This window comes from Pelophylax lessonae, assembly GCF_965119305.1.
Source record: "Pelophylax lessonae genome assembly, chromosome: 1".
Lineage (NCBI taxonomy): Eukaryota > Metazoa > Chordata > Amphibia > Anura > Ranidae > Pelophylax > Pelophylax lessonae.
In genome coordinates this window covers 346,688,148-346,714,551 of record NC_138768.1, presented here as the reverse complement: position 1 = coordinate 346,714,551, position 26,404 = coordinate 346,688,148, and the positions used below count along the sequence as shown (strand labels likewise).

At 44.8% G+C, this 26,404-nt stretch overlaps 1 protein-coding gene across 2 annotated transcripts in view; it reads right to left on the bottom strand.

Moving 5' to 3' along the window:
* The window catches only part of FANCC (FA complementation group C), a 484,570-nt gene that overhangs the window by 86,621 nt on the left and 371,545 nt on the right, over window positions 1-26,404 (bottom strand). For both annotated transcript variants that reach the window (XM_082267759.1, XM_082267760.1), the window contains exon 10: window positions 14,982-15,081. In XM_082267759.1, the coding sequence (XP_082123885.1) occupies window positions 14,982-15,081 (100 nt within the window). The remainder of the gene's footprint in view (window positions 1-14,981; window positions 15,082-26,404) is intronic.

The window sequence follows — 26,404 nt, the reverse complement described above, 5'->3', positions numbered from 1 at the left end:
CAACAAAGTACCCGAGTACCTGTCACCCTTCATACAGCCACCATGTCCAAGTCCAAAAAGGTTTATATACGTCGTCCGTTTAAACCTAAATACCGGTGTTATGGTAGCAGATAGCTGCCATAACCCTGGTATTTTTTTAAACGGTGGACGGTTGGCTTTCCGATAAGGGTGGTCCCAGCGGCGGATTCGCCGTGGGATCACCCTTCCGGGATGGCGGAAGAGGCGCCCCCCCCCCTCCCGACGCGTTCCGGTCCTTTTCCCCGCTTACCGGACCCGCCGGCAGCGGGGAAAACGATCCGGTCCCGAATCCTCACAGACAGGATGTCGAGTGAGGGCAAGCTTGCCCTCACTTGACTCTATGGTCTTGGAGGACCGGAGCTACGGAAAATGTTGTTGCCTAGCAACCAGTTTAAAGGTCCTTTTTTTTTTTTTTTTCATTTTATATTATAATTATTATTTTTTTTTTTTTTTTTTTTCTATCTTTTAGTGTACTTGTGAGATCTGAGGACTTTTTGACCCCAGATCTCACAAAAAAGAGGTCCTGTCGTGCCTATTTCTATTACGAGGAATATTTACATTTCTTTTAATAGAAATAAAAATGATCAATTTTTTTTTTTTTTTTTTAAACGGTGTAAAAATAAAAAATAATAAATAAAATAAATAGTAAAAAAAAAAAAAAAAAAAAATTAAAGCGCCCTGTCCCCGTTAGCTCGCGCGCAGAAGCGAATGCATACAGAAACCCCGCCCACATATGTAAACGGTGTTCAAACCACACATGTGAGGTATCGCCGCGATCGTTAGAGCAAGGGGAATAATTTGAGCCCTAGACCTCCTCTGTAACTCAAAGATGGCAACCTGTAGAAATTTTTAAATTGTCGCCTATGGGGATTTTTAAGTACCAAAGTTTGTCACCATTCCGTGAGCGTGCGCAATTTTGAAACATGACATGTTGGGTATCTATTTACTCGGCGTAACATTATCTTTCACATTATGGAAAAAAATTGGGCTAACTTTACTGGTTTCTTATTTTTTAATTAAAAAAAGTGAATTTTTTCCAAAAAAACTGCGTTTGGAAGACCGCTACGCAAATACGGTGTGATAAAAAATAGTGCAATAATCTCCATTTTATTCTCTAGGGTCTCTGCTAAAAAAAAATATATAATGTTTGGGGGTTCTAAGCAGTTTTCTAGCAAAACAACTGATTTTAGCTTGTAAACACCAAATGTCAAAAATAGGCCTAGGCAAGTGGCTAGGATGCATGATGATGCTCCTTGGATGTTCGGCCCCTCTATATGGCTAGGCTGTGAAAAAGTCTCACACATGTGGTATTGCCATACTCAGGAGGAGTGGCAGAATGTATTTTGGGGTGTCATTTTTGCTGTGTACATGCTATGTGTTAGGAATATCCTATAAATTGACAACTTTGTGTAAAAAAAAAAAGTTTTCATTTTTTTCCCACATTTTCCAAAAACCTGTGGAAAAAAATGATATGTTCAAACGACCCATAATGCCTCATAGAATATACGTTGGAGTGTTTGCTTTCCAAAATGGGGTCATTTTGTGGACTTTTCCATTGTATTGGTGCTCTAGGGCCTTGAAAAGTGTGATAGGTAGTAAGAAAGTTTTATGTGTATTTATGCTCCTAGAACGCCTGAATGTGCTTCTTGGACGTGGAGTCTCTTTTTGTGGCCAGGCTGTGTAAAAGTCTCACACATGTGGTATCGCCATACTCGGAAGGAGTAGCAGAATGTATTTTTGGGTGTAATTTTTGCTGTGTACATGCTATGTGTTAGAAATAGCTTATAAATTGACAACTTTGTGGGAAAAAAAAGAAAAAAAAATTTTTTTCTTCATTTTCCCAAGAATTGTGGGAAAAAATTACAACTTCAAAAAACTCACCATGCCTCTTACTAAATACCTTGGACTGTCTACTTTACAAAAAGGGGTCATTTGGGCGGTATTTGTACTGTCCTGACATTTCAGGGCCTCAAGAAAGGAGATAGGCAGTCAGTACATCTGGTGTGATCAATTTTCAGTAATTGGTACCATAGCTTCTAGACTCAATAACTTTCACACAGACTAAATAATATACACTAATTTGGGTTAATTTTACCAGAGACATGTAGCAGTATACATTTTGGCCCAAATGTATGAAGAAAAATTTATTTTTTGCAAAATTTCATAATTGAAACTAAAAAAAAGTGTTTTTTTTTCAAAATTTTTGCTCTTTTTTTGCATATATCACGAAAAAAAAACCCCCCAGTTGTGATCAAATACCACCAAAAGAAAGCTCTATTTGTGTGAAAAAAATGATAAAAATTTTGTTTGGTTATAGTGTAGCATGACTGAGCAATTGTCATTCAAAGTGTGAGAGTGCTGAAAGCTGAAAATTGGTCTGGGCAGGAAGGGTGTCTAACTGCTCTGTATGGAAGCGGTTAAAGACCAAGAATAATGGTCTGGCAATCACCTGGCTGAGCTCATTAAGAACCCTTGGGTGCAAGCCATCCGGTCCCGGGGATTTATTTATGTTAAGTTTCTCTAGTTTAGCTCTAAGTCTATCCTCTGTTAGCCATGGCGGCACTTCCTGAGGTGTATTATTTAGTTCGGCCTTACAAGCGGGGTTAGTGTAGCCCCCCGATTCCTTTGTGAAGACTGAAGAAAAGAAATTATTTAACACTTCCGCCTTTTCTCTGTCCTCAGTGGCCATTTTTCCTTTATCATCTTTTATGGGGCCAATGTGTTCTGGCCTCGCTTTCTTACTGTTTATATACTTAAAGAACTTCTTGGGGTTCTTTTTACTCTCCTCCGCTATATGTCTCTCGTGTTCTATTTTAGCCGCCCTGATTTCATCTTTACATTTCTTATTACACTCTTTGTAGTGCTTAAATGCTGCCAATGACCCCTCAGTCTTGTATTTTTTGAAGGCCTTTTCTTTAGCTCTAATATACATTTTTATGTTGGAGTTTAGCCACCCAGGGTTTAGTTTTGCTCTTTTAAATTTATTTCCCTGTGGAATGCACTGGCCCACCCCCTTGTTAAGTATGCTCTTGAAGCACTCCCATTTTTCCTCCGTGTTCTTTGTTCCCAGGGTTCTATCCCATTTGATATTTTCTAGCAGCGAGCGCAGTTTAGGGAAATTGGCTCTTTTGAAATTCAGTGTCCTTATATTACCCTTGTGTTTCCTATTACTGTAATTAATACTGAAACCAATTGACCTATGGTCACTGTTCCCTAAGTTGTCCCATATTTCTATATCCGTGAGCAGGTCTGTATTGTTGGTAATCAGTAGGTCAAGTACCGCATTGTTTCTTGTCGGTGCATTCACCATCTGACCCATGAAATAGTCCTGCAAAACATTTAGGAACTGTCGAGCCTTGGCTGAATGCGCAGTTCCTTCTGCCCAGTCTATATCAGGATAATTAAAGTCCCCCATTATAATGACATTTCCCATCCTTGCTGCCAATCCTATCTGTAACATGAGGTCCACCTCACCCTCCTCCCTCTGGTTTGGGGGCCTATAGCATACGCCCAATATTACCTTCCCCACCGTGCCTTCCCTTTGAAGCTCTACCCATAGGGATTCTGCTTCGTCCATAGCTCCATTATTAATATCATCCCTCATATTTACCTGTATACTGTTCTTAATATACAAACATACCCCTCCCCCTTTTTTACCCTCTCTATCTCTGCGATAAAGGGAATACCCCTGAATGGTCGCCATCCAGTCATGAGAGCTGTCAAACCAAGTCTCAGTTATCCCCACAAAATCTAAGTCCTCCTCAAACATCAGCAGCTCCAGCTCTCCCATCTTGTTGGCCAGGCTTCTGGCATTGGTATATAAGCCTCGTAATTTTGATGTTTTTAGGCTGCTCTCTTGATTTTTCCCCGTACCCACCCTGGGTATAGGAGCTCCGAACACCCTACCGCTAATGCCCCCATTTCTGCCCTCTGAAACTTGCTTTCCACTGGCTAATTCTACATCTGTACCCTCCCCCCCATTCCCTAGTTTAAAAGCCCCTCTAACTTTTTGGCCATCCTCGCACCCAGTACGGCTGCACCCACCCCATTTAGGTGCAATCCGTCCCTACCAAAGAGCCGGTGACCGACTGAGAAGTCGGCCCAGTTCTCCAGGAACCCGAAACCCTCCTTACTACACCAGCTCCTCAGCCACTCGTTAACTTCCCTAATCTCCCGCTGCCTCTCTGGTGTGGCTCGAGGTACAGGTAGTATTTCGGAAAATACTACATTGGAGGTCCTAGTCCTCAACTTAGCGCCTAAGTCCCTGAAATCGTTTAGGACTCTCCGTCTTCCTCTGCCTATGTCATTGGTACCCACGTGTACCATGACAGCTGGGTCTTTCCCAGCCCCACCCAATAATCTGTTCACCCGATCCGCGATGTGCCGAACCCGAGCGCCCGGCAAACAACAGACTGTTCGGCGCACACGGTCTTTGTCACAGATTACACTGTCTGCCCTTCTAATAATTGAGTCCCCTACCACCAGCACCTGTCTTTCCTTTCCCTTTCTCCCGGCCTCACTGGAGGAGTTCTTCCCCTGGCAGCTAGGGGTGTCGCTCTGCTCCAGCAATGCTGGTCCCTGACTGGTTTCCCCAACATCACACAACGGGGCGTATCTATTGGGGTGCTCCAGCCCAGGATCAGCCTCCTTGACTTGTCCCCTTCTACCCCTCCTAACTGTCACCCCTCTGCTCTGCTCTGATGCCTGCACCTCCGATACTCCGCCCACCTCTGTGCAGGCCCCTGCCTGCACCTGATTGGTACAATCCTGGCTCTCCTCCGGTATGGACATTCGTTTCAGTGTTGCCAGCTGCTTCCCTAGATTCAGGACCTGAGCTTCCAGGGAAGCAACGTGCTCACATTTTGCGCATTTGTATTCGCCCTCTATCGCATGACCGAGGAACGCATACATATCACAAGATGTACACGAGTCGCATCTCCACACCCGCCGGGCATTGTACCTACTATCTAATCTAATGGGGATTCAGCGATTTAAGTCTATCCTATGTGGCTATTTCGTGGCTTCCTAACGCTACCTTCTCACCCTCTGGTATTCCGCTCCACTCACTTGACACCGGTCAGTCACCCAACACTCACAATCTCACAGCCCGGTCAGACGCACAACACTAAGTCGCACAGCCCGGTCAGACGCACAACATTCAGTCGCACAGCCCGGTCAGACGCACAACACCGAGTCGCACAGCCCGGTCAGACGCACAACACCGAGTCGCACAGCCCGGTCAGACGCACAACACCGAGTCGCACAGCCCGGTCAGACGCACAACACCGAGTCGCACAGCCCGGTCAGACGCACAACACCGAGTCGCACAGCCCGGTCAGACGCACAACACCGAGTCGCACAGCCCGGTCAGACGCACAACACTCAGTCGCACAGCCCGGTCAGACGCACAACACTTAGTCGCACAGCCCGGTCAGAAGCACAACACCGAGTCGCACAGCCCGGTCAGACGCACAACACCGAGTCGCACAGCCCGGTCAGACGCACAACACCGAGTCGCACAGCCCGGTCAGACGCACAACACTCAGTCGCACAGCCCGGTCAGACGCACAACACTCAGTCGCACAGCCCGGTCAGACTCACAACACTGAGTCGCACAGCCCGGTCAGATGCACAACACTGAGTCGCACAGCCCGGTCAGACGCACAACACTGAGTCGCACAGCCCGGTCAGACGCACAACACTGAGTCGCACAGCCCGGTCAGACGCACAACACTGAGTCCCACAGCCCGGTCAGACGCACAACACTGAGTCGCACAGCCCGGTCAGACGCACAACACTGAGTCGCACAGCCCGGTCAGACGCCCAACACTCAGGTAGTGATAGGTACTCCCAGACACTCAGGTAGCAACAGGTACTCCCAGATACTCAGGTACTCCCAGATACTCAGGTACTCCCAGATACTCAGGTACTCCCAGATACTCAGGCACTCCCAGATACTCAGGCACTCCCAGATACTCAGGTACTCACAGGTACTCAGGTACTCACAGGTACTCCCAGATACTCAGGTGCTCCCAGATACTCAGGTGCTCCCAGATACTCAGGTGCTCACAGGTACTCACAGATACTCAGGTACTCACAGGTACTTCCAGATACTCAGGTACTCCCAGATACTCAGGTACTCCCAGATACTCACAGATACCCAGGTACTCACAGGTACTCCCAGATACTCAGGTACTCCCAGATACTCAGGTACTCCCAGATACTCACAGATACTCAGGTACTCACAGGTACTCAGGTACTCCCAGATACTCAGGTACTCCCAGATACTCAGGTACTCCCAGATACTCAGGTACTCACAGATACTCAGGTACTCACAGGTACTCAGGTACTCCCAGATACTCAGGTACTCACAGATACTCAGGTACTCACAGATACTCCCAGATACTCAGGTACTCCCAGATACTCAGGTACTCACAGATACTCAGGTACTCACAGATTCTCAGGTACTACACTACACCCTCAGTCAGTGTACAATCTCAGTCACCAGTCTTACTTACCTAGTGCACTCTGCAGGGTGCCCAAACTTTTGCAGACACAATTTTTTTTGTTTTCTGTTATTTTGAAAGTGTAAATGATGGAAATAAAATCTAACTTTTGTTGACATATTATAAGAATGTCTAATCTGTAATTTGATGCCTTTTGGAGATTTTTCCATCTTTCCTTGGCTTCTTTATGCACGTTAATACAAAATTTTACCTGGGGTGCCCAAACTTTCGATCCCCACTGTATATATATATATATATATATATACACACACATACACACATATACACAGTACATACATACACATGCATGTGTGTTTGAGCTCTGGAGTGCACACCCTAATGTAATAGGCTGCACACACCTATGTCCTGAGGTTTCTGTCCAGCTTGTGGCCTAAAGATTGCATTCAACAAAAAAGGATAAAGGCAACTTATACATGATGCAGCAATTGCAATTAAAGTGGTTGTAAACCTCAGACCTGAAAACTGAACAAATTACTTCCCAGTATAGTGTGTACTAATTTGAATTGAAAGCACCAAGTGTGGCTCCTTTTTGATCTTTCCACATCCTTGGATATGGCCTACCCTCCTCCAGCACACAGCAGGTGACTCAGCTTAAAAGGGGGTATGTCCCTTCCCTTCAATCAGATTTACAGAGCTCTTTGTTCTTGCTCTGCAGTGTGTGATGTCAGATCCCTGCCTCTGGTCTTCCTATCAGTCCATTTGCTTTCCTATTAAAAACAGACCACACTAGGCATGAAAGCACACCATGGTCAGTTTTCTAGCCATGCTGGGAACTGTCTGCTCTTCTCCAAATGTCAGACTTGTGCACAGCCATTCACTGGGAAGACCAGTGTAATGCTGTTTCTCCTCCACCAGGCCTCTAAACTCCTTATGGAGCTGATAACACAGGGATCACTTAACTATAAGTGATCACTTATAAAAAAAGGAAATGATATATATATATATATATATATATATATATATATATATATATATATACATATATATATATATATATATATATATATATATATATATACATACACACAGAAGTGTTTTGTTTCTTAAGTCTCATACTAATTATTTGTGGTGCACAGACATCTTCCACTTTTATAAAGCTTTCTTCTCCTCTTCTGTAAGTTGCTAAGCACATCACACTACTTCAATCAAACCACCATATATTTTACTAAAACCCTGTTGCCACTTACAGGGAAATAACCTGAAAATCTCCCATTACATGCAAGAATAACTTCAGTGCAACATTAGAAACAATAGTAGCAATGTCACTGCCACCACGCAATTCTGGATATGCTTGCCACAACATGAATGAGTGGGATTGCAATTTGTTTGTGTGCCCTGTGTGTTATTTGTGCCCACCATCTTTTGTGTGCATTCTTTTTTAGTGTGATGTATGATTTTGTGTGCTGAGTATGCTCAACCTGTGCTTTAACCACTTGTTGACCAAGCCTTTTCTGGCTAGAAAATTACTAACCCCCCAAACATTATATATATATATATATATATATATATATATATATATATATATATATATTTTTTTTTTTTTCAGCAGAGACTCTAGGGAAAAATTGCCATTGTTGCAATTTTTAATTTCAGGTGGTATTTGCACAGTGGTTCTTCAAACGCATTTTAAAAAAAAAACTGATTTTTTGTAAAATCTTACCGTAAAATTCCTTTCTCTGAGTCCTCTGACAGTCGCGGCCCACTCATACAGTCTTCACCAATGGGATGTCCCAAAGCAGTGCAGAAATGAGGAGCGGGAAAACGTAACCGTCAGAAAGGCAACGCAGCACCCACATCGGAGAAAGGAACCTTACGTGATCAGAAAGGTATCCTCTGGGTAACATAAAAGCTCAACTGGAGCAACAACCCAGGAAAGCAAATGAACAAGGGGGAAAAAATAACCCCAACAGCCAGGGCCCCACAAAATTAGGGTCCCCTTAAGGTACTGCCGCACACAGAACTATGCGGCATAAAGAGGCATCTGCTGATGCCAGAACATCAAGTTCATAGAACTTTGAAAAGGAGTGCACAGACGACCAAGTCGCAGCCTTGCACACCCGGGCCACCGAAGCCTGATGCCGGAAGGCCCAGGATGCACTCACCGCTCTGGTGGAGTGCGCCTTGACAAGGAAGGGCGGTACCCGCTCCCTAATCGAACAGGCCTGTACAATCGTCTGTCTAATCTATTTTGAAATGGTCGCCGCAGACGCAGCCATACCCTTCCGAGGTCCCACAGGAAGGACAAAAAGAGAATCCGACTTCCGAAAGGATTCAGTGGACGACAGGTAAACCCTTGACAACATCCAAGGAATGTAAGGCAAACTCCTTAGGATGTTTAGGATTTGCACAAAGCGAAGGCAAAACAATGTCCTCATTAAGGCGAAAATCAGAAAACACCCAAGGGAGGAAGGACTGGTTAGGTCGCAAGACCACCTTATCCCTATGAACCACCAGGTAAGGGGAGCGGCAAGACAAGGCCGCCAACTCCGACACTCTGCGGGCAGAAGTGATCGCCACTAGAAAAGCAACCTGTTTTGACAGCAGAGGCAAAGAAATTTCCCTGATGTTTTCAACGGGAGGACATTGCAAAAACGGACAGAACCAAGATCAAGTCCCACGGAGGTAGAGGCGCCCTCCGAGGAGGGGCCAAATGACGCACACCTGTGCGAATCAAAGAGTTAGACGCCAAGGGGCGCTGAAAAAGGACGGCCAGTGCAGACAACTGGCCCTGAATCGTGGTCAACGCAAGGCGCTGGTCCACACCAGTTTGTAGGAAGGCTAACACACTCGCCACCGAATAAGAGCGAGGAGGGAAGCCCCTGGATTCACACCAGGCAAAATAAGCCTTCCAAGTACGGTAATAGATCTTACCAGACAAGGCTTTACTAGCCTTGAGCAGAGTAGGAATGACCTCTGAGGAGAGACCCCTGTCCCTCAGAACCTGGCATTCAACAGCCACGCCGTTAAAGCAGGATGGCAGATCGGCCCCTGCGACAGTAGATCGACTCTTAACAGGAGCCGCCATGGAGGCTCGATGGCCAGTTGAATGATGTCCGCGTACCAAGACCGGCGCGGCCAGTCTGGTGCCACCAGAACACCAACTTCGGTTCCGAGACCAAAATGCGAAGGAACCCAAACAACTGAATCGGGGGGAAAGGCATATATCAGATGATACTGATGCCAAGGCACCACCAGCGCATCCGAGGCATCCGCCAGAGGATCGCGCGTGCTTGCCACGAAACTTCCCACCTTGTTGTTTAGTTGGGACGCAAAAAGATCCACATCCGGGGATCCCCATTTCGCACACAGCACGTGAAACACCCCCGGGTGCAGGGACCATTCCCCCTGGTCCAGGGTCTGGCGGCTCAGAGAATCGGCCTGCCAGTTCTCCACACCCGGAATGTAAACTGCCGAAATCGCCAGGACGTGAGTCTCGGCCCAAGACAGAATACTGGACACTTCCTGGGCTGCCCGGGCACTCCCGGTGCCCCCTTGGCAGGTGATGTAAGCCACCACAGTGGCATAGTCCGTCTGCACCCGTACAGGGCGACCCTGAAGACGTTCTGACCAAAGGAGCAGGCACAGCCTGATCGCTCTCAATTCCAAGGTTTCCTCCACTGACCAAGTGCCCTGGGCAGACATGTTGCTCAGAACGCCACCCCAGCCCGACAGGCTGGCATCCGTGGCATTCACCGTCCACAGCAACGGCCGGAAGGATTTTTTCTCCGCTACGGCCGGGGACTGGAGCCACCACAGAAGATGCACTCTAGTCGGGTGACTCAGAGACATCCTCAGGTCCAAGGACTGAGGGAGCCTGACCCATCTGGCCAGTATCTCCGTCTTGAGAGACCGCGTGTGAAGCAGAGCAAACAGCATCGCCTCGAAGGCTGACACCATCAACCCCAGGGACCGCATATAGGTCCCGGGTGACGAGGACTCGTTGTCCCTGAGGGATGTGACCGCGTCCTGCTGAGTCCGGAGCTTGTCCTCCGGCAGAAACACTTTTGCTTGTGCGGGGTCCAGGACCATTTCCCAAATATGGGAGACGAACCGAAGTCGACTTCTGAAAGTTGATGGTCCATTCGAACTCCTGGAGCGTCTGAACCCGTAGTGGACAGATCGCGCAGCAGTCTCTGACTGGCACTCAATCTTAACAGGGAATCGTCCAGATATCCTAAAAATCGCAAAGCCCTGTGCCCGTAACAGGCCCAAAACAGGAGCCAGTATTTTGGCAAACACCCTTGGAGCCGAAGCGAGACCGAAAGTTAACGCACAGACTGACAGTGTTCCTCCGCTATAGCGAATCGGAGGTACCTCTGATGACCCTCGAATATGGGGATGTGTAACTACGCATCCTTAAGGTCGATAGAAGCCAGGAAACCTCCCGGACTCAAGGAGGCCACCACCAAGCGGAGTGATTCCATGCGGAATGACGGAATGCGCACAAAGTGGTTGAGAGCTTTCAAGTCCAGAAACGGACGCACCTTGCCCACCTTTATGGGCACAGTGAACAGATTCCAGTAAAAAGACCCCCAAAATCTGTCCCGATGTGGCACCGGGACGATCACCCCCTGGGCGAGGAGATCCTGCACCGCCCGATGATGATCATGCAACCGAACTAGGGTCAAATGAAGATTTGAGGAAAAGAATCTGTCCGCTGGTCGCGAAAGGAATTAGATCTTGTAACCTGATCGAATGAATTCCTGAACCCACTGTCCAGGATCCGGAACAGCCAAGGTTCGAGGAAACCGCGCAGACGTCCCCCCACCCCTGAAACGGGTGAGGGCGCCCCTTCAGGCCGTGGCGGACTGCGCCGCCGCACCAGCCTGGGCGGCTTTTGGCTTGCCCGCCCAGGGCTTTCTCTGGCCACCCTGGCCCTCAAAGGGTTTTCCCTTGTCCCGTGCCTTGAAGGCACGAAAGGACCCCTGATTTGGTTTAGGAAGGGCCCGCTTACCGCGGAAGAAATTACCCCTAGGATTCTGGGGCAGCAGAGTGCTCTTGCCCCCAGTGACTCCTTTAACCAATTCGTCCAGGGACACCCCAAAAAAGACGAATCCCCGCATAAGGGATATCGGACACCGTCGACCTGGAAGTTTGGTCAGCCGACCAGCTTATCAACCAAATCAAGCGGCGGGTAAGTACCGCGACACCCGACAGGCGAGCTGCCAACGGGGCCTCATCCAAAGCAGCATCACACAGATACATAACCGCTTGATGAGTCTGGTCCACCATCTCCAATGTAGTAGGAGGGGCAGAATCAGCTACGAGAGTGCGCCTAAGCACCTTGGTCCAATCTGCCACCGCTTGAGACACCATGACGGAGGCGAAAATAGGTTTCAGCATTGAACCCACCACCACAGAGGCATGGCAGGCAAGAGATTCCAGCCTCCTATCCGTAGGGTCCCTAAACATAGGAGAATCCTCGGTGGGTACCAAAGTGGCCCTGTTCAATCTGGACACTGTATGATCCACCTTAGGGGCCACCGACCAGCGCAAATCTGTAGGAGACGCAAAGGGGTAACCGTTTAGGCACCACAAAATTGCGCTGCAAAATGCGCCATTGGATATTCGCAGTTTTGTGAAACTCAGCTGGGCAAGGAAACGCCTGCGCCGTCCTTCGGGATCTGCGGGTACCAAAAGAGGACCGCTTGCCCGGAGGATTGGGCTCATCCTCTAAATGTAGTGTATCTCTAATAGCAGTAATCAGCGCAGCCATAGCTGCGCGTTCTTCGGCCGTCCCAGGGGGGGAATCATCCCTCTCCTCATCCTCCGCCTCCCTTCAGACTGGGAAGAACGAGACCCCTCAAGGGGCACACTATCTATGGCAACCATGTCAGAATCAGAAGAATTAGAAAGCCTAGGCCTTTTTCCAATATCCCGTTCAGCCATCAAAAAGATCCACTTAGGACGCTAAAGTCGCAAGTGCAGCAGTCAGAGCAGAAGATCCAGAGGAGCCTGAAAACATCCACCAAAGCTGGGGGGCAATTGCTATCCTGGTACCTTTTTAAGGTACTGTCCCTTTAAATCGCACGGCGATCCGCAGTACACCGCTATGAAGGACTATGCTGAAGACCCCGCAAGCAGAAAAACTGACAGCCAGAGGTATTCCCCACAAAAAATAAACAGCAAAGACAGACCCCACAAGAGTTACCACGCTTGCAATCGATCTCCTCTGCAGACAGAAAGGAAGTGATGAGGCTGAACTAAGATTTAGGCCAAGGGAAAATGGTTGCCCATAGAAAGCAATGGGAGGCTCCGGAAAAATGGCCGCCGACATGTGCACAGAAAAAAAACACATTGCCACACACAAGATGGCGCCAAAATACACTACATACAGTGCTGCAGAAGCGCCCACAGTGAAGCCAAGCAGCTGCCCACACTAAAAATGGCGGACCCGCGGTTTTTTACCCCGCAGCGGCGCCGCACGTCTGCACCCCAACACACACAAAAAAAAGTGTCACTCAGGGTAGGGACCCCCACAACCCCCCACATAGCGTTCCAGACGCGGTAGAGCCCCTGCAGGGACCGGGAGTAAGGGAGCCCCAAATGCACAGACATAAGGGGACACCACAGACCATCAGACTGCCATCCCCAGACAGAGGCCCCACACAGAATGTACTTACCGTACGGGAAGCCTCCCACCTCAGACGGTGGGGGTGCCGTCAGCCAAAAACGCAGGACGCTAGCAACGCACGGTAGCCACGGTTGAGACGTCCAGGCGAGGTGGCCACCTCACGGGCTTTCATCCCTGAGGACAGGGACAGGTCGTTTGCGAGGCCAGGGCGTACACATAGCATGCTAAACATTAGATGGCGGGCTGGGATTCCATAAGGCCCTCTGTCCTGGAGCACCAGAACGACCAGTGCGACTCCCAGCTCCACAACGCCGTCGTCATCCGTAGATTCAACTAACTAAATGCTGACAAATAAACAGCTAGTAATGCAAAGAGAAAAAAACACAACATAAAATCATAAAACAGAAGAAAGGCTGAGACATGTAGCCCCAGCACAGGGAGAGCCTATCTCACTCCTAACTAGGCAGAAGACAAACTGAGTTGGGATGGCTGATAGCAGGGGGGTATTGGACCAGTGGGACAGCCCCCATAGGTGTGTCTATGTAAATTACTTTGTTTTTGACAAGTCTTATGCCTAGCTTGCTCCTATGGATAAGCGGTCAATACCCATTGGTGAAGACTGTATGAGTGGGCGGCGACTGTCAGAGGATGTAAGAGAAAATTAATTTTAATGAATTTAAAAAAAAACACAATGCATACCCAATTTTTTTGTAAAATATGAAAGATGATGTTATGCCAAATAAATAGATATGTAACATGTCATGCTTTAAAACTGAGCTCATGTAATGGCGAAAAACTACAGTACTTAAAAATCTCCATAGGCGACACTTTTAAAAATTTTACAGGTTACCTGTTTAGAGTTATAGAGGAGGTCTAGTGCTAGAATTATTGCTCTCGCTCTAACATTTTGCGGTGATACTTCACATGTAGTGCGAACACTTTTACATGTGTGCACGACTTATGTATGCGTTCGCTTCTGCATGCAAAATGGATGGGGGCACTTTTTCTTTTCTTATTTATTTTTAAACTGTCCCTTTATTTATTTATTTTTTTTAATCACTTTCATTCCTATTACAAAAAATGTAAACATCCCTTGTAATAAGAAATGTAAACATCCCTTGTAATAAAAATAAGGATGACAGGTCCTCTTTATGGAGAGATCTGGGATCAAAAAGATCTCAAATCTCTCCATTACCTTTAAAAGCAAAAGATAAAAAAAAAATTGTTTACTTCCGCTCTAGATGTCGCTCCGGTCCTCCAAGGCCCTAGAGGCGATAGTCTCTGTCCGCCCCTGTGTATAGCTGGCTGCACCGTCAGGTCGTTTCTCGGGCATGCTGGTGAAAATGGTAAGCCCGAGAAACACCAGTGAGAAGCGATGGACATCCCCTCCCACAGCTTCTGAAAGCGATCCACTGGCTAATGAGCTGCTCGGACTGCTTTCATAAGAAAGCAGCCGCCAGTTAAAAAAAAAAAAAAATTACTTAAGCCATAAGGCCGGTAAACCATTTGCAAACCACAATGTACTGTATATATACACATAATTGTGGTTGGCAAGTGGTTAAACTGTGTGGTATAATTGTGCATGCTTTGTCTGTGCATTCTCTTCGGCATATACTCCGCAAGTGTTCTGTGTTTGAAATTTCTGTGCATGCTATATCTGTGTGAGCTCTGGCTGTGCATGTTTTTTATGTGTAATAATTATGGGAGTGCTCTGTCGGTGTTTGTGCAATGTGTTTGCTGCATGCTGTAGATTGGGTTGGCCCACTGCTATCACTTTCTGGGTATGCAATAGAAGAAAAGCAACAAGAATATTAAGAAGGAACAGTTGGATGAAAGAATAAAAACTTAAATAAGAACATTACCTGCAGATTATCCTGGTCATATTCTTTCAAAAAAGACTGTGTGAATACTCTTATAATAGAACTCACTTTAACGTTTCCATCACTTTCAAGTAGTGCATTCCTATGTATTATACAACATAAACTTTTAGTTGTCAATTATCCATTAAGGGTAATATCAGAAAACACACACACAATGCATTTCTTTCAGTAAACAAAATGCAGCATTCAAAAGCGAAAACACGTGCACTTTGTGACTTAATATGATAAAGCAGGTACATGTCAAAGCTTAAAATGACTGCTAGAAAATGAACATGAGTACTAACAGGGAATACAGGAATACACATAGCTGGGTATGTAACTGTACTTGACCGTCAATGTTCACTGAAGAAACTAGAAATCAGTAATGTCACTACAGTATTAGTTAACAGACAACTGAAAACACTGCACTGTTATGAAAAAATACTTTTTAAAGTTTATGGCCTCATGCACACAGGGCGTTAGAAAAAACGAGCTGCAGAGCCACTGCTGACGCCAGGAAAAAGCAGCTGTAAAAACGTGCTTTTTCCATTGGCCTTAATGCATGTTTGGCCACGTTGGCTTTTAGCAGCGTTTTTCTGCCTCCATTCACAATCAATGGTTACCTATGAGCTATCTTGTTGATACGGCTTTAAGCCCATTGATTTGAATAGAAGTTGCATCAAAGTTGGATCAGGATGATTCAACTTGTGGTGCGACTTGCGCCCTGAGGATCTTGAGGGGGAACTCCACGCCAAGATGAGGAAAAAAAAACGGCATGGGGTCTTCCTCAGGTTCCAAACCAGGCCCTTCGGGTCTGGTATGGATTTTGAGGGGAGCCCCACGCCAAAAAAACGGCATGGGATCCCCCCAAAATTCATACCAGACCTTTATCTGAGCATGCAGCCCGGCAGGTCAGGAAAGGGGATGGGATGAGCGAGCGGCCCCACCGCCTCCTGGACCATACCAGGCCACATGCCCTCAACATGGGGGGGTGAGTGCTTTGGAGCAGGGGGGCTCTGCACCCCCCCATCCCAAACCACCTTGTCCCCATGTTGTTGAGGACAAGGGCCTCTTCACGACAACCCTGGGCGGTGGTTGTCGAGGTCTGCGGGCAAGGGGCTTATCGGAATCTGGGCGTCCCCTGTAAGAAGCGGGCCCCCCAGATCCTGGACCTCCGCCCTATGTGAATGAGTATGGGGTACATTGTACCCCTACCCATTCACCCCAAAAAAGGCAGTGTAGTGTAAATAATGACAAGTGACTGTTTTGAGAAGTCTTTTATTAAAAATCTTTCTCTGATCTTCTTCCTCCGGTCCTTCTCCGACAATGTCTCCTGTGATTATGCCGGTTCTGCTCTTTGCAGCTTCTTATATAGCCATGGGGGCTCAGCCTTCCCGTGACATCACCCGGAGACCCCCGCCCCCTTATGTCATCAAGCATCGTCATAAAAAGACATAAGGGACGGGGTCTCCAAGGCCACGCCCCCATGGCTATATAGGAAGCTGCAAAGAGCGGAGCCAGGATAATCCCAGGGAACATCGTTGGAGGAGGACCGGAGGAAGAAGACTGGAGGGAGAAGACCAGAGGGAGAAGACGGGAGGGAGAAGACCAGAGGGAGAAGACGGGAGGGAGAAGACGGGAGGGAGAAGACGGGAGGGAGAAGACGGGAGGAAGAAGATCGGAGGAAGAAGATCGGAGAAAGCCCCCTTTCCTGACCTGCCGGGCTGCATGCTCGGATAAGGGTCTGGTATCGATTTTGGGGGGGATCCTACGCCGTTTTTTTGGCGTGGGGCTCCCCTCAAAATCCATAACAGATCCGAAGAGCCTGGTTTGGAACCTGGGGTTTTTTTTCCCCCATTTTGGCATAGAGATCAAGATCCTCAGAGCGCAAGTCACACCACCAGTTGGATCATCCTGATCCGACTTGGAAGCGACTTCCATTCAAATCGATGGACTCCCATAGGGTACCATTGATTTTTACATTAAAAAAAAATGTATAACGTGGCTTAACGCTGTATAAGCAATGTTAAACAGCCTTTAGCAGCGTCAGATGTTTTTACAGTTCTGACGCTGGTCCTCAGAACGCACTGGCCCTGGGTTTTTTTGCAGCTTGAAAATGCCTATGCCACTTACAGCTGCAAAACGTCTGTGTGTGCATGAGGCCATAAGATAACATAGAGGGGGGTTTTAGCTGAAAAAAAATAAATAAAAAGCTGCAAAAAGCTATGTGTGCATGAGGCCAAATTCTACAGCTAGCTATAGATGGATCGAAATTCAGCTGGTTCAGTAGGGACCAGACAAATTTAAGTTCATCTAAGGCAGTTTCTGCTTGACATAAGTCAATCTAAAGGTTGACTTTGGTCGAACAGGAATATTGGAAAATATAAGTAAAGGAAAATTAACCGCTCTAGGTGATTAAAAGAAATAAAGCAGCAGCTTCAAGTGTGACAGAACCAAAAGTAAATAAAATAAAACAAGCTGCACTAAAGCCGTGAAACACTGCTATGACAACATGTATATAACAGATGATGATATTAAAAGAAAAAATGATATATAATAAAGTCAATAGAGTCTCTATTCAGATATATTCCACAACGGTAAATTCACAGGTTTCACTAGATGTAGTGGGACCTCCACTAGTAGTGCAAACTGCTTACCAGAGTATAGTGAATATTGTGCCCATTCAGGGGGGTTTCACACCCGAGACCTCCGAAGGATATCGCTCCTATGGGACAGTGCACCACTATATTCAGAAATCCCGGACCATACAGTAGCCTCAGCCGAACTCACACCATATACATAGGAAAAAAGATATAAAATCCCATAGCGTAATACTGATATGTATTGTATAGGAACGAAGGAGAAGAACTATGGAATGTGCAGAGTGTTTAAATGTGAAAGTAAATCACACAAACTGTGAAAGATCCAGATAATGGCAGATGTCCAATACCAGGCCAAATTCCACCATAGTATAGTGACCACCACCAAATGTACCAACTGCTTACCAGAATAAATAAATAAATCGCCAAAAGTTGATATTGGATGATTCAAACACTATATTCCACTCAAAGAATAGTGACCACCACCAATAGTACAAACTGCTTACCAGAAGTAAACATATAATTTCAGAGTGAAGGAATGAAGGGACAATCCAGATATGAACCAGACTCCACCTATTAAGAACAGTGACCACCACCCGAAGCGGCAAACTGCTTACCAGATATTGATATATAAAACGCCAAATGGAATGAATTCATCAAGGGTCTCAGATGCTCCAGCAAACCAATATGAAGAAAACTCAATGGACCTTCAAAGTAGTGGGTTCAAAACTCACAGTATGGGCATCAATCACCAGGTCACATGTATAAAAGTAAAAATATACCCCAATAATGATAATAAGCCGCTGGCCGGTCGGCTCTTCCACCCGCCCTTGGTCTCACTCGGATGATGTCGGCACGCCGCGACCGACGTACGTTTTGTCAGAAATGACGTTTTCAAGGTACGGACGGGCGTGCTGACGACACCGCTTATATACAAGCATAACAGGGATCCACCCGCTGTGACTTCCGGCATCCGCTCGGCCATATTTGTATGGGTACATCCAGGGATTTTGCCCATAGAATCTTACCATAGTAACAGCCAATTTGAATTTCAAAACATAATTAAAAAACAGGGGGGTAAGCAATTATTATTCAATGATTAAAACTGCAATGGCTCATAAGATATCTGACAAAGGCATAACTGCATATACAGAGTCAAATAACGTATATTTCAAAGCCAGATATTACCATGGCACATTATACGGGACGGAGTGGAACTTGATTTAATACAATTTTTGGATTCTCTTAATGTTAATTCTAGGGGCATCCATTTAAATTATGACAAGAGTCAATCCACTATAAATTTTTTGGATTTGTTCATTTCCATTCAAAATGGTGTTTTTGTTACTTCTATGCATTTCAAGGCGACTGACAGAAACGCATATATTCCAGTTGATAGCTGCCACCATAACACCTGGCTACGGGCAGTACCTAAAGGTCAATATATGCGTATTCGCCAGAATTGCTCTGACCAAACAGTTTCTGAAGCAGGTCCAGATTCTCATGGAGAGATTCATTGACAAGGGATATGATCGTGACTTTCTCCGTGGGTCCCTGGAGCAAGTGAGTCAGATTGACAGATCTCAATTGTTGGTAACACGCCCCAAGGATGAAAGTAGAGACCATATGTCTGGTCCTTTCTTCATCACTACTTTTTCAAACCAGTTTATGGGGATTAAGGAATTATTAACGCGCCATATATTAAATAATGACCCAATTTTGAAAAAGGTTTCTATAAATGTAATAGATGCCAAGTTTGTCGTCTGAACCATATAAAACACAAAATACTTTGTTTCAACTAGTACTGGAAAATCATATAAGATCAATCCCTTTATTTCCTGCACCAGCACTGGAGTGGTGTACCTTCTCCAGTGTTTGTGTGGGTTTCAGTATATTGGAAGAACTAAACGACCTTTATATGTGCGACTTAATGAACATATCGCGAACATCCGTAAAGGGTTTAGAAACCATTCGGTTTCTAAGCACTTTTTGATATCCCACAATAAAGACCCTAAAAATATTATGTTCTTGGGTATAGATAAATTCTGCCCTAAATGGCAAGGAGAACCTTTAATAAGGGGTTTGTCCAAAATGGAGATGGCCTGGATATATAGGGTTAAGACCTATACACCTTTCGGACTTAATGTGGACGTAGACGTTAATGCGTTTATCGATAACACGTAGACTTCCCCGTCCACGCGTTTTGGTACATAATTTGAAAATAGTCCGGTGTTTTTGTAATCCATCCATAGATATTACACTTGTTTTTCAGTGTGTCCTACTGATTAGGAGGATATCAAGAGTCATTTTTTGATCGACTGTCCCTATAGATTGAGATTGAGCTATATATAGGAAAATTGGTTATTTAATTAGGTCCTCATTCTAATGGAGGTTCAATTTATATTTACTGATTTTGGAGCATTTTTAGTATGTTCATCACATTCTGGTCACTATATGTTATTTAATTCATATGTTATTTAACTCAATTTTAATATATTTTATAAGCTTATTGTATTTTATTTAATTCATTATGTTTTTCTTTGGATCCTTAGGTCATTTCCCTATGTGACTTATGGGATTTATATATAATTCCAATACATGATATGGTCCAAATTTTTTTTTTTTTCATATTTTGGTTTTACAGGGTAATACCTGTTTTGCAATTTATGACGTAAGTTTTCAAATATGCAGTTTTGACCATCGGGAGATCTCCTGTGAGTCATAATTGCAATTTGTTATAGATTAACATATAAACAATCCCGTTTTTAGTATAAATGGCTGAGATATAATGTGCCGTGGTTTTGCATGGTAATATCTGGCTTTGTAATATACGTTATTTGACTCTGTATATGCAGTTATGCCTTTGTCAGATATCTTATGAGCCATTGCAGTTTTAATCATTGAATAATAATTGCTTACCCCTCTGTTTTTTAATTATGTTTTGAAATTCAAATTGGCTGTTACTATGGTAAGATTCTATGGGCAAAATCCCTGGATGTACCCATACAAATATGGCCGATAGAGCGGATGCCGGAAGTCACAGCTGGCGGATCCCTGTTATGCTTGTATATAAGCGGTGTCGTCAGCACGCCGTCCGTACCTTGAAAACGTCATTTCTGACGAAACGTACGCCGGTCGCCGCGTGCTGACGTCATCCGAGTGAGACCAAGGGCGGGCGGAAGAGATGACCGGCCGGCGGCTTATTATCATTCTACACGCTCTCTACTTTTGATGTTTGTAAGTTTTTTTTCTCTATTGATTTTAAATAAAATATACGGTTTTACGCTATGGGGTATATTTTTACTTTTATACATGTGACCTGGTGATTGGTGCCCATACTGTGAGTTTTGAACACACTACTTTGGAGGTCCATTGAGTTTTCTTCATATTGGATTGCTGGAGCATCTGAGACCCTTGATGAATTCATTCCATTTGGGATTTTATATAATAATATCTGGTAAGCAGTTTGCAGCTTCGGGTGGTGGTCACTGTTCTTAATAGGTGGAGTCTGGTTCATATCTGGATTGTCCCTGCATTCCTTCACTCTGCAATTATATGTTTACTTCTGGTAAGCAGTTTGTACTATTGGTGGTGGTCACTATTCTTTGAGTGGAATATAGTGTTTGAATCATCCAAAATCAACTTTTGGCGATTTATTTATTTATTCTGGTAAGCAGTTGGTACATTTGGTGGTGGTCACTATACTATGGTGGAATTTGGCCTGGTATTGGACATCTGTCATTATCTGGATCTTTCACAGTTTGTGTGATTTACTTTCACATTTAAACACTCTGCACACTCCATAGTTCTCCTTCGTTCTTATACGATACATATCAGTATTACGCTATGGGATCCTATATCTTTTTTCCTATGTATATGGTGTGATGTCGGCTGAGGCTACTGTATGGTCCGGGATTTCTGAATATAGTGGAGCACTGTCCCATAGGAGCGATATCCTTCAGGGGTCTCGGGTGTGAAACCCCCTGAATAGGCACAATATTCACTATACTCTGGTAAGCAGTTTGCACTACTAGTGGAGGTCCCACTACATCTAGTGAAATCTGTGAATTTACTATTGTGGAATATATCTTTTAATATCATCATCTGTTATATACGTGTTGTGATAGCACTGTTTCACAGCTTTAGCGCAGCTTGTTTTATTTTATTTAGGGATATTGGAAAACTTTCATATGATCAGCGGCTGCAGCACTGCTCACTGTATTCCCTTCTGTCAGAATAGAATGGCTCAGCCAGGAATATTCCTCCATCCACCATCTATTAGTCATCAGAGAGATAGGACTAAAGCATCATGATTGGTTACTCTGTTAATAGCTAAAACTGACATAAATTAAAGTGTAATTTTTTTTAAAGGATAACTTGCAAGTGCCAGGCATTGCACCAGCGATGAGCACGGCACTCATGCCATGCAGGTCTCCTGCACACTGTCATGGTATTGGCTTACCTGTACAGGTAAGCCAATACTATCTGACAGCGATGTGGTAGTTCATTCAGAACTACAAGCCGACAGCTGCTAAGGAAAGTGGGGCTTGTAGTGAAGGCGGGGTTTGTAGTTCATTCAGACACACGGAGCTGTGTGTCTGAATGACGGGGCTGTGTGGGCAGAGCCCTGCACGACATGCTGCTTTCAAATAGTGGGAGCTAGTATGGGTGGAACATGTAACATATTCCCAAAGGTGAACTTATCCTTTAAAACAACAAACATAATATGCTTACAATGGTATTGCACAGAGAAGCCCTGACCCTCCTCTTCTGGGGTTCATTGCTCCTCTTCTTTGTGTGCCACTATAGGAAGGCCTTCTATGATGGCACACCTACAGGTTTGAACTCGAGCTGCACTGCCTGCGTCTATAGACACAGACAGTGAGGCTCGGCCCTGCTCCTCATTATCTCGTCACATAAGTTGATTGACCGTAACGGGAGCCAATGACTCCTGCTGACCTAAGCAAAGCCTTGAGAGTGGGGAGAAAAGGAGGGAGCTACAGATGGGCACAGCGTTGGATCAAGAACAGGCTCAGGTAAGTATAGGGGGAGGGGCGATACACATCCAGAAACATTTTTTACCTTAATGCACAAAATGCATTACAGTAAAAAATGTTTAGGGTTTACAACGACTTTAATGGGATAGGAGGGGGACGGAAAAGCGTACAGCCATTCATTAAACAATCCTCAAGTGTTTTCTTTTGAGTTTATGCGCTCAATTCACAAAAAGATTATGCATGCAGTATTTTCATTTCTTTTTCATTCAAACAAAAAATAAAAGTATTTTTCTACTCACTAAAGCCATTACTGCACAGTTTAGCTGACATTACTGAACACACATCATTAAATTGAATTTTTTAGGTTAATAGACCATTAAAGTCAATTCACAATGATTCATGCATGGATTCTGGTGCTTAAACTAATAAACACAGACTGAAAAGCAATGCCCACATAATTTTAAAAGACCATTCCTTTGTGGAAATAATGGTTAAAACCATATTGGAAACAGTACACAGGCCTTAATATTGCTAAAGACACACACACATACACTATATTACCAAAAGTATTGGGAAGCCTACCTTTACACCCATATGAACTTTAATGACATTCCAGTCTTAGTCTGTAGGGTTCAATATTGAGTTGGCTCACTCTTTGCAGCTATAACAGCTTCAACTCTTCTGGGAAGGCTGTTCATAAGGTTTAGAAGTGTGTCTATGGGAATGTTTTCAGAAGTGCATTTGTGAGGTTAGGCACTGTTCGAGAGAAGGCCGCGCTCTAATTCATCCCAGAAGTGTTCTGTCTGGTTGAGGTCAGGAATCCATGCAGGCCAGTCAAGTTCCTCCACCCCTAACTCGCTCATCCATGTCTTTATGGACCTTGCTTTGTTAACTGGTGCGCAGTCATGGTGTAACAGGAAGTGCTAACCCCAAACTGTTCCCACAAATTTGGGAGCATGAAATTGTCAAAAAATGTCTTGGAATGCTGACGCCTTAACAGTTCCCCTCACTGGAACTTCGGGACAAAGCCCAACCCCTCAAAAACAACCCTACACCATAACCCCCCTCCACCAAATGATTTGGACCAGTGCACAAAGCAAGGTCCATAAAGACAATGATGAGCAAGTTTGGGCTAGAAGAACTTGACTGGCCTGCAGAGTCCTGACCTCAACTTGACAGAACACCTTTAGGATGAATAAGAGTGGAGACTACAAACCAGGCCTTTTCTCCAACATCAGTGTCTAGCCTCACAAATACGCTTCTGGAAGAATGATTAAATATTTCCATAGACACACTCCTAAACCTTATAGAAAGCCTTCTCAGAAGAGTTGAAGCAGTTATAGTTGCAAAGGGTGGGCTAACTAAATATTGATCCCTATGGAGTAAGACTGGGATGCTATTAGCCACTTGCCGACTGCCGCACGACTATCTACGTCGGCAGTCAGCCCCTCACAGGCAAAGTGACGTAGGTCTACGTCGCTAGCCTGTGAGGGTCTAGGGAGCGAGTGTGCGCCGCCGGAGGCGCGCTCCCGCGTGGTCATGGACCCCCCCACGCGTGTGACTGGCGGACCCGATGTCCGCCGGTCACTCTGCGATCGCCGCTGCAGAGGGAGAAAGTCAAGCAGCTTGTGTAAACAAGCCGCCTGTCATTCTCCCCTGTGTAGAAACTGTGATCACACGGTTCTACTATGTAGAACCGTTGATCACTGTTTCTACAGCTCAACAGACAGCCAATCACAGTTAGAATCACGCCCCTAGGGACACACACAGCCCCTCCCTCTCAAATAAAGTTAACCACTTCACTACCAGTGTAATTTTGCAGTAACAGTGCATATGTATAGCACTGATTACTGCAGTAATGTCACTGGTAACCACAAAAGTGTCAAAAATGTCAGTCAAGGGTCCGATCTGTCCGCCGCAATGTCGCAGTACTGCAAAAAAAATCGCAGATCGCCGCCATTACGCGTTAAAAAAAAAACAACAAAAATGACAAAAATCTTTCCCTTTGTTAGTAAACGCGATAACTTTTGCGCAAACCAATCAAAATACGCTTTTTGCAATTTTTTTTACCAAACATATGTAGCAAAAAACAAATTGCCTGAAAATGTTAAAAAAATTTTTGCAATTATTTTTGCAAAATTGACGCTCTTTTTTTGTTTATAGCGCATGATCAAAAAATCGCACAGGTGATCAAATACCACCAAAAGAAAGCTCTGTTTGTGGGAAAAAAAAGGACATCAAATTCGTTTAGGTACAGCGGTGCACGACCGCGCAATTGTCCGTTAAAGTCACGCAGTGTCGAATCGCAAAATACCCCCTGGTCAGGAAGGGGGTAAAATCTTCCGGGGCTTAAGTGGTTAAAGTTCATGTAAGTGTAAAGGCAGGTGTCCCAATACTTTTAGTAATATAGTGTATATAGCCAGATACTTATCCATAATGCCATACCATCAGGGAGGCATGTGATTGACCCCAAATTTATTCTGCAGCAGGACAACGACCCCAAAAATACAGCCAATGCCATTAAGAACTATCTTCAATGTAAAGAAGAACAAGGAGTCCCTAAAGTGATGTTTTGGCATCCACAGAGCCCTGATCTCAAAAATATTGAGTCTGCCCGGGATTACCATGAAGGGACAGAAGGATTTGAGGCAGCCTACATACACAGAAAAACTGTGGTTAGTTCTCAAAGATGTTTGGAACAATCTACCTGCCAAGTTCCTTCAAAAACTGTGTGCAAGTGTACCTAGAAGAATTGATGCTATTTTGCAGGCAAAGTTTGGTCACACCAAATATTATTTATTTGGATTTCTCTTCTGTTTACTTTCCATTTTGTTAATTAATAAAAATAAACTATTATTAACACTTCCATTTCTTAAAGCATTCTTATAATTTACAGTATTTTTTTTACCCCTGCCTAAAATTTTTGCACAATAGAGAATTTTAAATATTAACAACTTCCTGCCCGCACTATAGTCATAAGACAGCTACAGCTCAGGCTTACTTTGCCGGGAGGGTGTGGCGCGCAGGTGGTCCGCTCTGTAATCAGAGTAAAGGGCCAATCTCAGCTCCCTTTTACCACATGAGGAGCTGTGTCCAATGACAGCTAATCACGATGTAAACACAAGCCGGTTATCTTCTTTTCTTTCCTACACTGATAATCAGGGCACTAATTAGTAGTGTCCTGATTATCAGTGCTGCCTATTAGTGCCCACCAGTGCTGCCAATCAGTGCCCACCAGTGATGCTAATCAGTGCACATCAGTGCCTCCTCATCAGTGTCACCTATCAGTCCCCATCAGTGCTGCCTATCACTGCCGCCTATCAGAGCCTATAAGTGCCACCTATCAGTGCGGCCTCATCAATGCCCATCAGTGCAGCTTATCAGTGCCGCCTCATCAAAGAACATCAGTGAAGGAGAAAAATTAACTGTTTGGAAAATTTTATAACAAACTGTGACAATTTTTTTCAAATTTTTCAGTCTTTTTTCATTTGTTTAGTAAAAAATAAAAACCCAGCGATTATTAAATACCCCAAAAAGAAAACTCTATTTGTGTGGAAAAAAATGGTAAAAATTCTATAAGGGTACAGTGTTGCATGACCACACAATTGTAATTTAAAGTGTGACAGTGCTGAAAGCTGAAAATTGGCCTGGGCAGGAAGGGGGTACAAGTGTCCAGTAGGCAAGTGGTTAAAAAGCCAAGCAAGTAGCTTTTGTAAAAAAAAACAAAAGAAAACTAAATTAAAATAATTAAAGATAAAAATAACCCTTTCAAAACTTTTACATGTTTTATTTTATCAAAAACACTTTTGGCTGCTGATAGATTGAGAAT